Source organism: Pistacia vera, unplaced genomic scaffold (assembly GCF_008641045.1).
Source record: "Pistacia vera cultivar Batoury unplaced genomic scaffold, PisVer_v2 Contig121, whole genome shotgun sequence".
In the NCBI taxonomy this organism is placed as follows: Eukaryota; Viridiplantae; Streptophyta; class Magnoliopsida; order Sapindales; family Anacardiaceae; genus Pistacia; species Pistacia vera.
In genome coordinates this window covers 497,007-512,452 of record NW_022195260.1, presented here as the reverse complement: position 1 = coordinate 512,452, position 15,446 = coordinate 497,007, and the positions used below count along the sequence as shown (strand labels likewise).

The following is a 15,446-nucleotide window of genomic DNA, read 5'->3' as shown; positions in this document are numbered from 1 at the left end:
CCGAATTTTCAGTTAACTGTCTTTTTTTTTCTTTTTCTTTTTTTCTTAATTCTAGTGTAGTGGACGACCTAACTTTCGACCAAATCTCAAGTATCAAAAGGTTATTAACTTTGGACTAAGAGGGGTATTTCAGGATTACGGAAAAACATTAGAGGTCTTTAAAATTGTGATTCTATATCTATTACAGTCCGAATTTAATTTTTAAAAATTTTTTTCTTTACTTACAAGTAAATTTCATGTCCAAAATCTTTGCAATTGTAAGGTAATTTTATGAGCTTTAGTGATCGGTCAGCAACAGAATTCATATAATGAAGATGATTTGGTATATGCCTTCGTTAAAAAAAGAGACAACCTTTCTAATTTCAATGCAAGAGAGTGAGCTAGTTGGGCTGTGTTTGGTACCAAGTAAAATACACAAGAAGCATCGAACTTGAGGATTCACGATGTCAAATACCCTTTGTAAGTTTGTAACCCCGACGAACTGCAGGCAGACAGCACTATCATCAAGAATCTACATCAAAAATACAAAATTAAATTACAAGAGAAAGATGGTGATGAAAACAAATCATACAACCACCATCATCATCCGTCAGTCGCTTCCAACATTTAATTTTCAAAGGGCTTCTTCGCATTCTTGATTTCCAACAGCAAGGTTTTATCGATCAATCAACCAATTGTATACTGCTTTCGATCACTTTTTTTGATTGTGTTTGTTACCGTTCTTTTCTTCTGTATAGGTGAGCGGGTCAAAAAATCTGCTACAGCTCTTCTAGTCTTCTTCATCTGGTATTATTACTGTCAACAAAGAATACTTAACCCGCAGAGAGATCCGGCCCTTCTCAACAACTAGTCTTGCCCCAGAAACGACCCAATAGCCAGGAGTATCCTGCGCCCCTCTTGTCATCTCTGTTGTATCAACAAATTTTAAAAGCTTTGGGGCTTGGACGGGCACTGGAGGACCGCCAGGGTAGACTGCAGAGTTTATATTGACATCAGCTGGCCGTGGAGGTGGCTTCTGTACAGTTGTGAAGTGATGGCTGATTAGTGTCGATATGAGTCCCGACTTGGGTGTCAAACCTGGTGATCCGTCCCACTCTGGATGCTTGACCGCTGTTGCTCCCAAAACAGTTGAGAAGCGGAGTTGTAAAAAGAGAATACTTTTGAACCCGTGATGCTTGACCTGTAACTGTGCTCCGGTTACAATGGCAAGATCCTCATCGGACTCAACAGGAGCAGTGCAGACATGAGAATAGTTCTTCCATTGAACCTTCTCATAGTAATTACGATCATAGCTCTCCCAACGAAAGTCACCATTTGGATCGTCTATGAGTTGGAAGACTTTCGGAAGAGAGGAGAGATGTTGCATGTGGATGGCCAGGCGATTGCTGCTTCTACCTTCTAAATAAAGACGAAGGCCAGTCACAGGTCTCTGACCCACATCAATCTGTAGTTAATAAATAAACAAATTAAGCTTTCTTGAGATAACATCATAGGATTTCATAAACCAATCAAGATTTGACTGGTAGATAACCGAAATGAGCTTCTTAAAAAGCTTCTACATAAAAAAATAATGACACTCAAAGAAATATGGTAGATAAAAGAAAAAAAATATATACGTAAATGGAGTTAATAGATTCCACTGCTATTTGGTTTTGAAATGCTCAGGATTTTCTATGGTCAAAACGAGAATCTAATGCAGTTCGGGAAGACAGAGAAGCTCTAACATATATAGGTGTTAAGCTTTTATTACAAAACAGCAATGACTTTAAAACCAATAAAAGTTAAACTAGCAGAAAAGCTTTACCGGATTAGTGTTCACAAAAAGCTTGGGTCCCATGAGACTGAATCTTAAGGATGAGGTGCTTTGTTGCTTTCGTTGAGGACCAAGGGGAAGCTCACTGAATACAGGTGCCCACTGCCTTGGCAACTGAAATTCCAGAAACTGGTGGAGTTCTTCGATCGGTGGCTTATCTGCAAGAGCAACAGCCAATCATGTCAGCCTGTAAGTTATCAAATGTTCCATTTAACTCATATTCTATACTTATTTCTATAAAAGCTGCAAATTGCCATAACTAGCTAGTGCCCACATGATATCTATATGCATCGGTCAACAAGGAACAGAAATTTACAATTGCAATCTCCACTGAAAAGTATACACCAAGCAATATAGATTTTCTGTTTGATTCCGATCAAAACATTAAAATGTTTAATGCCTTAATAGCTGGAATGCAAAATTAGATGCTTTAAATATGCAAACAGAAGAACAGCTCTTGCTCACATCTTAAGTAGAGATTTATGGCATGGCTTAAGAAGCCACTCCCTGGGACTCCAATTAACAAAGAGGTAATTGGGATGAAGGACATCGAGATCACATCAGGCTCAAACTGAACAGTGTGTAACCATTCATTATGAGACAAGTTTCGGTTATCATTTCCACCTCTCCTCTTGCAAATGCTTACAGTATCCTGCAAAGTAAATGATAATATCAATTTTTTATCGTATAACAGTAATATATATATTTATTTATTTATAGAGAGAGAGAGAGAGAGAGAGAGAGATAAACCATTTGGCAGATGAGTTCAACTAGGCTATTATGAACATGTATGACAATACACACCTCTTTAAGTGAATAAGAACTCGACGGACTGGTATCAGCAAACCTCAGCCGCTGCTCCCTGATTTCAAACTGAAAAAAATATGATTAGATAAGACACCTGGAGAAGATAACTGCAAAACATATCCTTGAACCAAATTGCTAATTGAATAGTTTGCAGATGAATCAAATTTCACAACCAGCTTTAACAAACATAAAAATTTTGAAATGCTGAGCATGGCAATAGTTCTGAACAGATGACAAACATGGAAAAAAGTACAGACCAAAAAAACCAATACTGGCTTTGATACTGAATGGATATGAGTAATAGAGATGACAACTACTCTGGCACCATCTAGTCCAGCTTATTATTAAATTCTCATACATTAAATATGATTTACCTAAATCTAAACAGGTGAAAACTTTCCACTTAAAACTAATATGAACATACCCACATAGCTCCATCTAGTTCCGACCTTTTATGTCCTTTGAAACAGATACAAAAAAGGCACATAACCTAGAAGAGATATAATAATAGTATAGAAAAGTTCATCACAAACCTTGTCATTCGGGTAAAGTTGTTCGGAGGGTATGCTATATTGTCCATTAGAATCTAAAAACCTCTTGTCTGCAATCTCTTTTAATCGTTTCTGTACATCAGCAGGTTGAAGAGGTGATGAATGTTGCTGTTTTACATATATTACATCCTTCCCTCCCATCTTCACACCAACAATAATATGGGTGCCAAACATCTCAATAAACCTGGAATGATGAAGATGATGCCATAAACTCATTGCATGATGGAATAACTAGGATCCAATCGTTTTAGGAAGTATACTATTTCGGAACTCAAATATTCCATCTTTTACTTGGATTCAATTTTCTTATTTAAGTAGGATTTAGGTTACTAATTCAAATTGTTTTCTGTCTACCTTGCTAGTGCGGCAGGTTCCCACACTGATGGGACAGCTTTCTTTACATGATCTCGAAGCACCATCTGAGATTTCTCCAACGCAACAGTGTAGAGTGAGATGAACACCCCATCAAAAGCAAGAGTCTTGGTGTTGGCTGCATCTTTCTGCCAACAACTTGAGAAATCGAACATAGCATTAAAGAGACCCGAAGGAATTTTGCCAGTTAAAGATAGCTCCTGATTGAACTGCTCTGACATCTGGGGCAAACAGGAGGAAGCAAAAGAGAAAGAAAGGTGTCAAGGACACCCAAAATCAATAGTGACTCCTCTATTATTATGATTAAAGTTAAGAATTGGAATAAATTAACTTCCCAGATACATTTCATTCAAACAATCTAATGTAGGTCATATGGAGCAATATGCAATCTAAAAATCTCAATGCTCAAACTCTTCCATCTAAAGTAAGAATCAAATCCCAAATGCAACCTACCCAAGTCCCAAGACTTTGAAATATCAGAAATTTATTCTCCAACAGGGTCTTCACTATTCCAGCATTTGAAATATCAAAAAAACTATTATCCAACAATGCTGTCTACAGAGTGATGGATAACATAGCATCACAATCACTAACATTCACATACTGGTAAGAATATGTGTAAACAATGTTTAGGAGTTTCAGATTGAATTGCATCAAACATGCTTTTTTTTTTTTTGTTAAGCCACAAGGACCCAAATGCAATCAAAATAATGCAATTATATCTTGAAACAACCAGTTCAACACAACTAGTTCAACTCTTATGCAGCATAAATTATTAAAAGAAGCTGACTCTTCAACAATGGAAAAGAATTCTCACATTGCATACAAATGCATAGCGTAGCATAACTAAATAGTATGCAACAATAGATATTTAGTTTCTAATACTAGATAACAAAAGTGAATGTCCAAACTGTCACATGTCAAATAAAGGAGCACTGTAATTTTTAATTTTTCTGAAAAAAGAAAAAATCAATAAAATCTTCAAAATTATAGCAACAAGTTGGTAATTAAATGTGTTACCAAAAACTTGATAATTACATAGCACATACTATAAAACGACAAGACAAACATAGAAAATCAAAAAATCACCTGCTGGAAAGAGAGAACATCGGACCTAAACCGTGTGCGCTCCCCTTTATCACATTTTATAGATTTGGACACGTTGGGAATAGATATCCCACCAGGCAAAACAATCTCACGACCTCCATCTTGATCAATCTCAATTAAACAGGAATCACTCAAATCCCCTTTACAGTATTTCAACCTCAGATCTATTGCTACATCATATCCACGCCCGATTGACCCAATAGCAACTTCAGCTGCCTTACGAGCTGAAACCTTAAGTGCCATTACTCAGCACATTACTCCTTTTTCAGCAAAACCACATCAAACCTACATATAGTTCAACATTGCATATTTAGCTCAATGTAATAAAAATTTAAAGGATTATCGTGTCTTTTGATAGGATAAAGGATTGTCTATATTGACCAAATTAAAACCTTACACGTAATTCAGAATGTGCATAATTAGCTCAATTTTCACACAAATCCAAAGAGCACATCATAAGCACATTCACCTCAAATCAACAATTTCAAACACAAAGCAGATCCAAACTATAAAAGTAACTCCAACCAATCTTATTCATCTCAATTAAGCAAATTCACATTGCTTTTTCTGCATAAACTAGATCTAAACTCACCAAAAATTCAAACATAAGCATGATAAACTCAAATCAACTCCATAAATAGCTCAAAACATGCAGTTTTAGCTAAAAGAAACCAAATTCGAAGAACTGTACAGACAAAAACCAGAGTTAAACTCTCTACACAATCATATACAAGCACAAGCTCAAATTCCCCAGAGTTCTAGAAATTTCATGCAATTTCACAAATTTTCAGCAACCTGTCCATACTGTAAGTAAAAACCTTGAGCTCCAAATCACAAATTGTTCAAAATAAGCATTTTCTAACTGAAACAAAGCACACTTCATCCAGTAAACAGACAAAAACCAGATCTAAACTCTTAACACGATCAAATACAAATAAATTCAGGTAAAGTTTGGCAAATTTCACTCACTGTCCAAATCAATCTTTAGTTACCTGTCCATACATAAGGTGAAAAATAAATCAAACCAAGCATTTTCTAACTGAAACTATGCTAATTCAATGCACTTAAAGACGAAACCAGATCTAACTCTTTACAAAATCACATACAAGCATACTCAGCTCAAATTCACTAAACTCCCATGCATTTTATGCGCTTCATCAAATCAATCTTCAGCTACAGCCTGCCCGTACAGGATGCAAATTTTCAAAAACGGTTCAGAACAAGCGTTTCTAACTAAAACAGAGCTAATTCCATACATTTAACATACCAAAACCAGATCTAAATTCTTTAAACAATCAAGCACAAGTAGATTCAGCTCAAATTCACTAAACTTCCATCCATTTCACACAATTTAACAAATCAATCTTCACCTACAACCCGTCCGTACAGTACATAAAAATCACAAACAGATCAAAACAAGCAGTTCCTAGATAGAACTAAGCAAATTCAACGCATTTCACAGACGAAAATCAGATCTAAACACTTCAAACAATCAAACACAACCAAATTAAGCTCAAATTCACTAAAATCCCGTGCATTTCACGCGCTTTTTTACAATTACAATCAACCTTCAGCTACTACCTGTCGGTACAGTATATTAAAGAAAATTCGCTTGAACTTCAAATCAGCAGTAAGCAAAATCAACAAAATTAAATAAACAACTTACAGAAAAAATATAATCGAAGCCAATTAATGAATCCAAGAAAGTGAGTACGCGAGCCTTTTTAATCAAAGTCCTCGATTCAACACTTTCACGAAGTCCGAGAAGTCGCTCCAATTGGCCACCAAACCCTAGAGGCGTTCGATTCTCGAGAAAGAAAAGAAAATTTTAGAGAGAGAAAGTGGAGAAAAATAAAAATGGTAGAGAGAGAAACCCTAAGCGATGAGAATAATAATAATAAACTGGAAATTAAAAGAGAGGATGAAATTTGATCAATTAATTAAATTAAATAATTGCGATTAGAATTGAATTAAATTGACTGAGTTTGTTTCGTTTGAGAAAGTGATTTGACATGTGAGAGAGATGGAGACTGGACATTTATTTTACTGACAGAAAGGAAGAGAGAGTCAAAAGTGGTGGATTTTCAGCAAAGGTGGGTGGTAAATTGACAGGGATTTTACCCAAAGTCAAGCCACGTCCAATTACGGCTCACCAAATCTCCACGTTTTCGGAAAGTGTTTCAAGGTAACCTTACCCTCGTTGCAAGGGTTACCCTCACTTTGAAGCTTAAGATTTAGTCAGGGTTAAAATTAATCTCCCAAGTATGATAAAAATAAAAAAATCCTCCTATAAAGTTTCGAAAATAACATAAATTTCTATTTTGTTAACTTGTTAAGTTTTAGATATTAAAATAATCAATATGGGAGCAATTGATAATATTTGTTAACTCATAACAAAGTAAATTTTAACGATTCACTAACAGTTTGTTAACAATAGAAAGACTTATGTTATTTTAGAAATTTTAAAGAGATTTTTATTATTGTATCATACCTAAGATAATATATTCTTTAACTCTTTATGACATGACAACATAGATGTGAGGTAACATTGCTCACATATGGATCCTTGGAATTTATAATCTAAAGTGTTGAGAAGTGAGGTAAAGTTACGTCCTTTTGGGACTTATTATCCCTTTATATTAGAGTCCTTTTGGGAGTCAGTAGTCAAGTGTAGGCTAATAATAGCCTAATCTAGATTGTGAGAATCAATTAAATTTTGTTAACTATTTTTCTATCTCTTGTTCTTGGAGGTCTCTGTTCCTCATATAACGATCCTATCCCAAACCCTATCATTGGTGCTCTCGTTCCCTAGTTATGGCTGAAGGCACTCGCTTGCGTCTTTTGGATGAACGCTTGCTAAAATTATGGCTCTACATCTACCAGGCAGAGACTCTCACTTCTTTACAAGAAATTGGAAGTTTTGACAATTGGTTTTCAAGATGTTACTTTGCAGATTTCAGCTCTAAACACAAGTTCGATCAAACCTACCAGCAAAACCAACACAAAACCAATATTCCGGTGAATCATCTTCCGATTTGACTGGCGAGTGGATTGACTTCCTGGAGTTTTTTTTTTCCCAAATCCTTCCGTTTAGAAGTCCCTCGTTTTGATGGCATGGATCTGCGTGGATGGAGGTTTAAAGCCGGCATTTCTTTGATTACCATAATATCCTACTAAGCAACGATTGACGATCTCTTCCTTCCACATGGATGGCCTAGCTCTCTCCTGGTATCACTGATGCATTCCAATGGCAGATTCGTTCTTGGCATTCTTTGCTACAGGATTTAGATGTTCGTTTTGGGCCTTCGAATTTGGGATTACCAGGGCAGTTGGCGAACTTACTCAACAGGTTCTGTAGTCGCTTATCAACAGAATTTGAGGAACTCTCTAATCAGTTTCTGGCCTTCCAGTACGTTCCTTCTAAGTTGCTTTGTATCAGGGCTCAAACCAGAAATCCGAAGGGAGGTGCAAGTCCTTCTGGCCTCACACCCTCACCATGCCATGAGTCTTGCTGCTTACAGGAGGACAAGCTGTAGGATCTACACCTGTACTTGCATTCTCGACCCCATATCTTGCGATCCAGTAAATCAACTCCTAATGTTCCTTCATGCAACAGGCCCTTTTGCCTATCCAAACAAATCGGATTCCTTGCCTGTTAAGCTACTCACAGCAACACAGATGCAAGAAACCACAACAAAGGTTTGTGCTATAATTACGATGAGCGCTTTCACCTTGGACATCGCTGCACGGCCAAGTTCTTTCTCTTGCTGATGGAGGAGATGATGATGAGCACGAGGTGAACGGGATAACTGTTGTTGATGGTGTCATACCTTGCAGCCTTGATGACAAGGTTGAGGCTAAAGGAAGGCAATGTTAGGATTATTTTAGAATTATGATAAGTTTGTTAAGTCTTTTATTATATCTTTTATAATTATCTTCTATAATTATATTATTATCTTATTATGATAGAATTAGGATTATCTTATTATCTCTTTATAATTAGAGTCCTTTTGGGACTTATTATCCTTATAATTAGAGTCTTTTTGGGAGTCAGTAGAGTCAAGTGTAAGGCTATATAGCCTATCTATATTGTGGTAATCAATAAGAATTTTATCAACTAATTTTCTATCTCTTGTTCTTGAGGTCTCTGTTCCTCATATAAACAGATCCATCCCAAACCCTATCATAAGATTAGAGTTTTGTGATTGTTTGCTTTTGTTTTCGGATCATTAATTTCTGGGTATTCTTTCTGTAAACATGAGTTAAATATAATTTGGTCCCGATGTTGTAAGGTCCAGAAATTTTAAAGTACACATAGGTCCTTGTCAATTAACAATTATTTGAAGAATATTGTTAAAAAGTCTAAATAGTAATCTATTAATTTTTATTTTCTTATAATTAAAAAAAATTATTCTAATTTCTAACCGAATTTCAGTTAACTCTTTTTTTTCTTTTTCTTTTTTTCTTAATTCTAGTGTAGTGGACGACCTAACTTTCGACCAAATCTCAGTATCAAAAGGTTATTAACTTTGGACTAAGAGGGGTATTCGGATTACGGAAACTTAGAGGTCTTTAAAATTGTGATTCTATATCTATTACAGTCCGAATTTAATTTTTAAAATTTTTTTTCTTTACTTCAAGTAAATTTCATGTCCAAAATCTTTGCAATTGTAAGGTAATTTTATAGCTTTATTGATCGGTCAGCAACAATATTCATTAATGAAGATGATTTGGTATATGCCTTCGTTAAAAAAGAGACAACCTTTCTAATTTCAATGCAAGAGATTGAGCTAGTTGGGCTGTGTTTGGTACCAAGTAAAATACACAAAAGCATCGAACTTGAGGATTCACGATGTCAATACCCTTGTAAGTTTGTAACCCCGACGAACTGCAGGCAGATAGCACTATCATCAAGAATCTACATCAAAAATACAAATTAAATTACAAGAGAGATGGTGATGAAAACAAATCATACAACCACCATCCATCATCCGTCAGTCGCTTCCAACATTTAATTTTCAAAGGGCTTCTTCTGCATTCTTGATTTCCAACAGCAAGGTTTTACCGATCAATCACCAATTGTATACCGCTTTCGATCACTTTCTTTGATTGTGTTTGTTACCGTTCTTTTCTTCCGTATAGGTAAGCGGGTCAAAAAATCTGCTACAGCTCTTCTAGTCTTCTTCATCTGGTATTATTACTGTCAACAAAGAATACTTAACCCGCAGGAGATCCGGCCCTTCTCAACAACTAGTCTTGCCCCAGAAACGACCCAATAGCCGGGAGGATCCTGCGCCCCCTCTTGTCATCTCTGTTGTATCAACAAATTTAGAAGCTTTGGGGCTTGGACGGGCACTGGAGGACCCGCAGGGTAGACTGCAGAGTTTATATTGACATCAGCTGGCCGTGGAGGTGGCTTCTGTACAGTTGTGAAGTGATGGCTGATTGTGTCGATTTAGTCCCGACTTGGGTGTCAAACCTGGTGATCCGTCCCACTCTGGATGCTTGACCGCTGTGCCCCAAAACAGTTGAGAAGCGGAGTTGTAAAAAGGAATACTTTTGAACCCTGATGCTTGACCTTAACTGTGCTCCGGTTACAATGGAAAGATCCTCATCAGACTCACAGGAGCAGTGCAGACATGAGAAGTTCTTCCATTGACCTTCTCATAGTAATTACGATCATAGCTCTCCCAACGAAGTCACCATTTGGATCGTCTATGAGTTGGAAGACTTTCGGAAGAGAGGAGAGATGTTCATGTGGATGGCCAGGCATTGCTGCTTCTACCTTCTAAATAAAGACGAAGGCCAGTCACAGGTCTCTGACCCACATCAATCTGTAGTTAATAATAAACAAATTAAGCTTTCTTGAGATAACATCATAGGATTTCGTAAACCAATCAAGATTTGACTGGTAGATACCGAAATGAGCTTCTTAAAAAGCTTCTACATAAAAAAATAATGACACTCAAAGAAATATGGTAATAAAGAAAAAATAATATGTAAATGGAGTAATAGATTCCCTGCTATTTGGTTTTGAAATGCTCAGGATTTTCTATGGTCAAAACGAGAATCTATGCAGTTCGGGAAGACAGAGAAGGTCTAACATATAGGATGTTAAGCTTTTATTACAAAACCAATGACTTTAAAACCAATAAAAGTTAAACTAGCAGAAAAGCTTTACCGGATTAGTGTTCACAAAAGCTTGGGTCCCATGAGACTGAATCTTAAGGATAGGTGCTTTGTTGCTCGTTGAGGACCAAGGGAAGCTCACTGAATACAGGTGCCCACTGCCTTGCAACTGAAATTCCAGAAACTGGTGGAGTCTTCGATCGGTGGCTTATCTGCAAGAGCAACAGCCAATCATGTCAGCCTGTAAGTTATCAATTCCATTAACTCAATTCTATACTTATTTCTATAAAGCTGCAAATTGCCATAACTAGCTAGTGCCCACATGATATCTATTGCATCGGTCAACAAGGAACAGAATTTACAATTGCAATCTCCACTGAAAAGTATACCCCAAGCAATATAGATTTTCTGTTTGATTCCGATCAAAACATTAAAATGTTTAATGCCTTAATACTGGAATGCAAAATTAGATGCTTTAAATATGCAAACAGAAGAACAGCTCTTGCCACATCTTAAGTAGAGATTTATGGCATGGCTAAGAAGCCCACTCCTGGGACTCCAATTAACAAAGAGGTAATTGGGATGAAGGACATCGAGATCACATCAGGCTCAAACTGAACAGTGTGAACCATTCATTATAGACAAGTTTCGGTTATCATTCCCCCTCTCCTCTTGCAAATGCTTACAGTATCCTGCAAAGTAAATGATAATATCTTTTTTATCGTATAACAGTAATATATAATTATTTATTTATAGAGAGAGAGAGAGAGAGAGAGAGAGATAAACCTTGGCAGATGTTTCAACTAGGCTATTATGAACATGTATGACATACACCCCTCTTTAATTGAATAAAACTCGACGACTGGTATCAGCAACCTCAGCTGCTGCTCCCTGATTTCAAACTGAAAAAAATATGATTAGATAGACACCTGGAGAAGATAACTGCAAAACATATCCTTGAACCAAATTGCTAATTGAATAGTTTGCAGATGAATCAAATTTCACAACCAGCTTTAACAACATAAAAATTTGAAATGCTGAGCATGGCAATGTTCTGAACAGATGACAAACATGGAAAAAAGTACAGACCAAAAAACCAATACTGGTTTGATACTGAATGGATATGAGTAATGAGATGAACTACTCTGGCACCCTAGTCCAGCTTTTATTAATTCTCATACATTAAATATGATTTACCTAATCTAAACAGGTGAAAACTTTCCACTTAAAATAATTGAACATACCCACATAGCTCCATCTAGTTCGACCTTTTATGTCCTTTAAACAGATACAAAAACACATAACCTAGAGAGATATAATAAAGTATAGAAAGTTCATCACAAACCTTGTCATTCGGGTAAAGTTGTTCGGGATATGCTATATTGTCCATTAATCTAAAAACCTCTTGTCGCAATCTCTTTAATCGTTTCTGTACATCACAGGTTGAAGAGGTGATGAATGTTGCTGTTTTACATATATTACATCCTTCCCTCCCATCTTCACACACACAATAATATGGGTGCCAAACATCTCAATAAACCTGGAATGATGAAGATGATGCCATAAACTCATTGCATGATGGAATAACTAGATCCAATCGTTTTAGGAAGTATATTATTGGAACTCAAATATTCCATCTTTTACTTGGATTCATTTTCTTATTTAAGTAGGATTTAGGTTACTAATTCAAATTGTTTTCTGTCTACCTTGCTAGTGCGGCAGGTTCCCACACTGATGGGACAGCTTTCTTTACATGATCTCGAACCACCATCTGAGATTTCTCCAACGCAACAGTGTAGAGTGAGATGAACACCCCATCAAAGCAAGAGTCTTGGTGTTGGCTGCATCTTTCTGCCAACAACTTGAGAAATCGAACATAGCTTAAAGAGACCCAGGGAATTTTGCCAGTTAAAGATAGCTCCTGATTGAACTGCTCTGACATCTGGGGCAAACAGGAGAAGCAAAAGAAAAAGGTGTCAAGGACACCCAAAACAATAGTGACTCCTCATTATTATGATTAAAGTTAAGAATTGGAATAAATTAACTTCCCAATACATTTCATTCAAACAATCTAATGTAGGTCATATGGAGCAATATGCAATCTAAAAATCTCAATGCTCAAACTCTTCCATCTAAAGTAAGAACAAATCCCAAATGCAACCTCCCCAGTCCCAAGACTTTGAAATATCAGAAGTTTATTCTCCAACAGGGTCTTCTACATTCCAGCATTTGAATATGAAAAAACTTTATCCAACAGTGCGTCTACAGAGTGATGGATAACATAGCATCACAATCACTAACTTCACATACTGGTAAGAAATGTGTAAACAATGTTTAGGGTTTCAGATTGAATTGCATCAAACATGCTTTTTTTTTTTTTTTTTGTTAAGCCACAAGGACCCAAATGCAATCAAAATAATGCAATTATATCTTGAAACAACCAGTTCAACACAACTAGTTCAACTCTTATGCAGCATTTATTAAAAGAACTGATTCTTCAACAATGAAAAGTTCTCACATTGCATACAAATGCTAGCGTAGCATAACTAAATAGTATGCAACATAGATATTTAGTTTCTAATACAGATAACAAAGTGAATGTCCAAACTGTCACATCAAATAAATTGGCACTGTAATTTTTAATTTTTCTGAAAAAAGAAAAAATCAATAAAATTTCAAAATTATAGCAACAAGTTGGTAATTAAATGTGTTACCAAAAACTTGATAATTACATAGCACATACTATAAAACGACAAGACAAACATAGAAAATCAAAATCACCTGCTGGAAGAGAGAAAATCGGACCTAAACCGTGTGCGCTCCCCTTTATCACATTTTATAGATTTGGACACGTTGGGAATAGATATCCCACCAGGCAAAACAATCTCACGACCTCCATCTTGATCAATCTCAATTAAACAGGATCACTCAATCCCCTTTACAGTATTTCACCTCAGATAAATTCTACATTAGTGGAGAGTAGTTTGAAGAGTGAGCCTTTGGAGTTTGATTCCATGATTCATGTTTGGGTCATAAACCGAATGCTAGAGATCAAAATTTTGTCTATGAATGTTATGCATAAAATCATTCGGGTTTTTAGACTAATGGTTTGAGGTTGTATAGATGTTCTAGGGTCGATAACGAAAATGGAATTGATGTTTGCATTGTCTATGGGTTAGGTGATTTTTAATTATTCTATTTTGTTATGTGTGGGTATCATCGCTGGAAACATTCACGAGACTACAACTCGTCTAACTATGGTCGCCTAGGGGTTTAAAAGCTTGTTGCATACGCTAAATGTAATCATGTCAATCTACAGAAGTGATTTATGATAGTTTAGATATAACTTTTGATTGTTTATTTTATTTTCGAGCTTAAAGACATGTTTTATCGCTTAGTTTGCTAAGGACTAGCAAGAAGCTGGTTGGAGGTTGTGATAAGAGCTTGAAAATATGTGTTTAATTGGTGATTCAATTAGATTATTTGTGGGAAAATTAGTTTAAATTGCAAAAGTTAAGTTAATTATTTCATAAATACATTTTATGGGATCACAGGTGTATTTTGAGTATTTTCAGGTCATAAATGATATTTGAATGAAGAAGAATGATGTCGATGAAATTTGTGACGAGTATGAATGAGCGGTGTAAGAATCGGAGTTGAAACGAGTAAGTAGTAATGCTTTAAAGATGAAACTAAAATCCTGGAATTTCTTCAAGATAAACATGCTTCAATGTTTAGATCATAACTTGAGCTGTAGAAATCGGAATTGAATTATTCTTGTGGCGTTGGAAAGCTTATATGTTCGTGTTGATGACTTTGCCAAATTTTGAAGATGTCAGACTCATTGGATAGGAAGAACGATTGCCGCATCGACCGTTTCTGTCACAGCAGCGATGAAGAGCAGGCCTGTATGGGCTATACAGAGCCTAGTCCGAATTTTACTTGTTTTAAATGCAATAAATGTTTTCCTGATTGGATCCACAAACCCTAACACTATAAATAAAGATCTTTAATTAGTTTTTAGGGAGATTGGAAAGAGAGAAGAGCAGCCAAGAGATCAAAATTCTTGGAGTTTTGGTTCACCCATTAAAGATGTTTTTCTAATTTCTTTCTTGTGTTCATGTTATTCAATACAATGGCTGTTTTTAGTACTGAGATTATGAACTAAATCTCTTTTCTAGGGCTAAAGATATAGCCCAATTTATGAATATGTATTGATTTTATTGTTGTTACTTTTAGTTGAGCATTGTCTAAGTTTTATTATTGCATGTAATGATTTCAATTCTTATGAATCCAAGAGTTGAATGATTTTATGGGTTGGGTTGAGATCAAGAGATGAAACCTAATTAGTCTAAAGTAATAAAACCGCAAAATGAGCGAACACTTGAGATAGGTTACTACAATCTGTGAGGCTCTAATAAATTTCATAAAACTTAATGATTTCTTGGCTTCTAAATCCACTTTAGAGATATTTTGGGTTGTTGATTAAAGGTTAATTTGATAATTGTTCGAGAGAAAATTATCAGAATATTAGGGAATTTGGCCTTTAGAATAAGCTTAATTAGGTTAGCAATAATTGTCAATGCATAGGATTAAATTGGTGTGAAATCTGTGTCCTAGGTTTAATTATATTGATTTTCGACCAAAGTTTGATAATAATCTTGCTG

The 15,446-nt window shown here is 35.8% G+C and overlaps 1 protein-coding gene and 1 pseudogene across 1 annotated transcript; both read right to left on the bottom strand.

The window, feature by feature from the left end:
* Positions 1-353: 353 nt before the first annotated feature.
* LOC116113583 (MACPF domain-containing protein At4g24290-like) lies at positions 354-6,685 on the bottom strand. The gene is made up of 8 exons (XM_031399734.1): positions 6,317-6,685; positions 4,633-4,935; positions 3,526-3,764; positions 3,154-3,355; positions 2,618-2,686; positions 2,279-2,465; positions 1,805-1,971; positions 354-1,444 (listed from the first exon to the last, which is right to left on the bottom strand). Exons 2-8 carry the CDS (start codon positions 4,891-4,893, stop codon positions 770-772), a joined length of 1,800 nt encoding a protein of 599 aa, XP_031255594.1. The 5' UTR covers positions 4,894-4,935; positions 6,317-6,685; the 3' UTR covers positions 354-769.
* A 3,139-nt stretch (positions 6,686-9,824) lies between these two features.
* LOC116113259 lies at positions 9,825-13,697 on the bottom strand (annotated as a pseudogene).
* Positions 13,698-15,446: the final 1,749 nt, after the last annotated feature.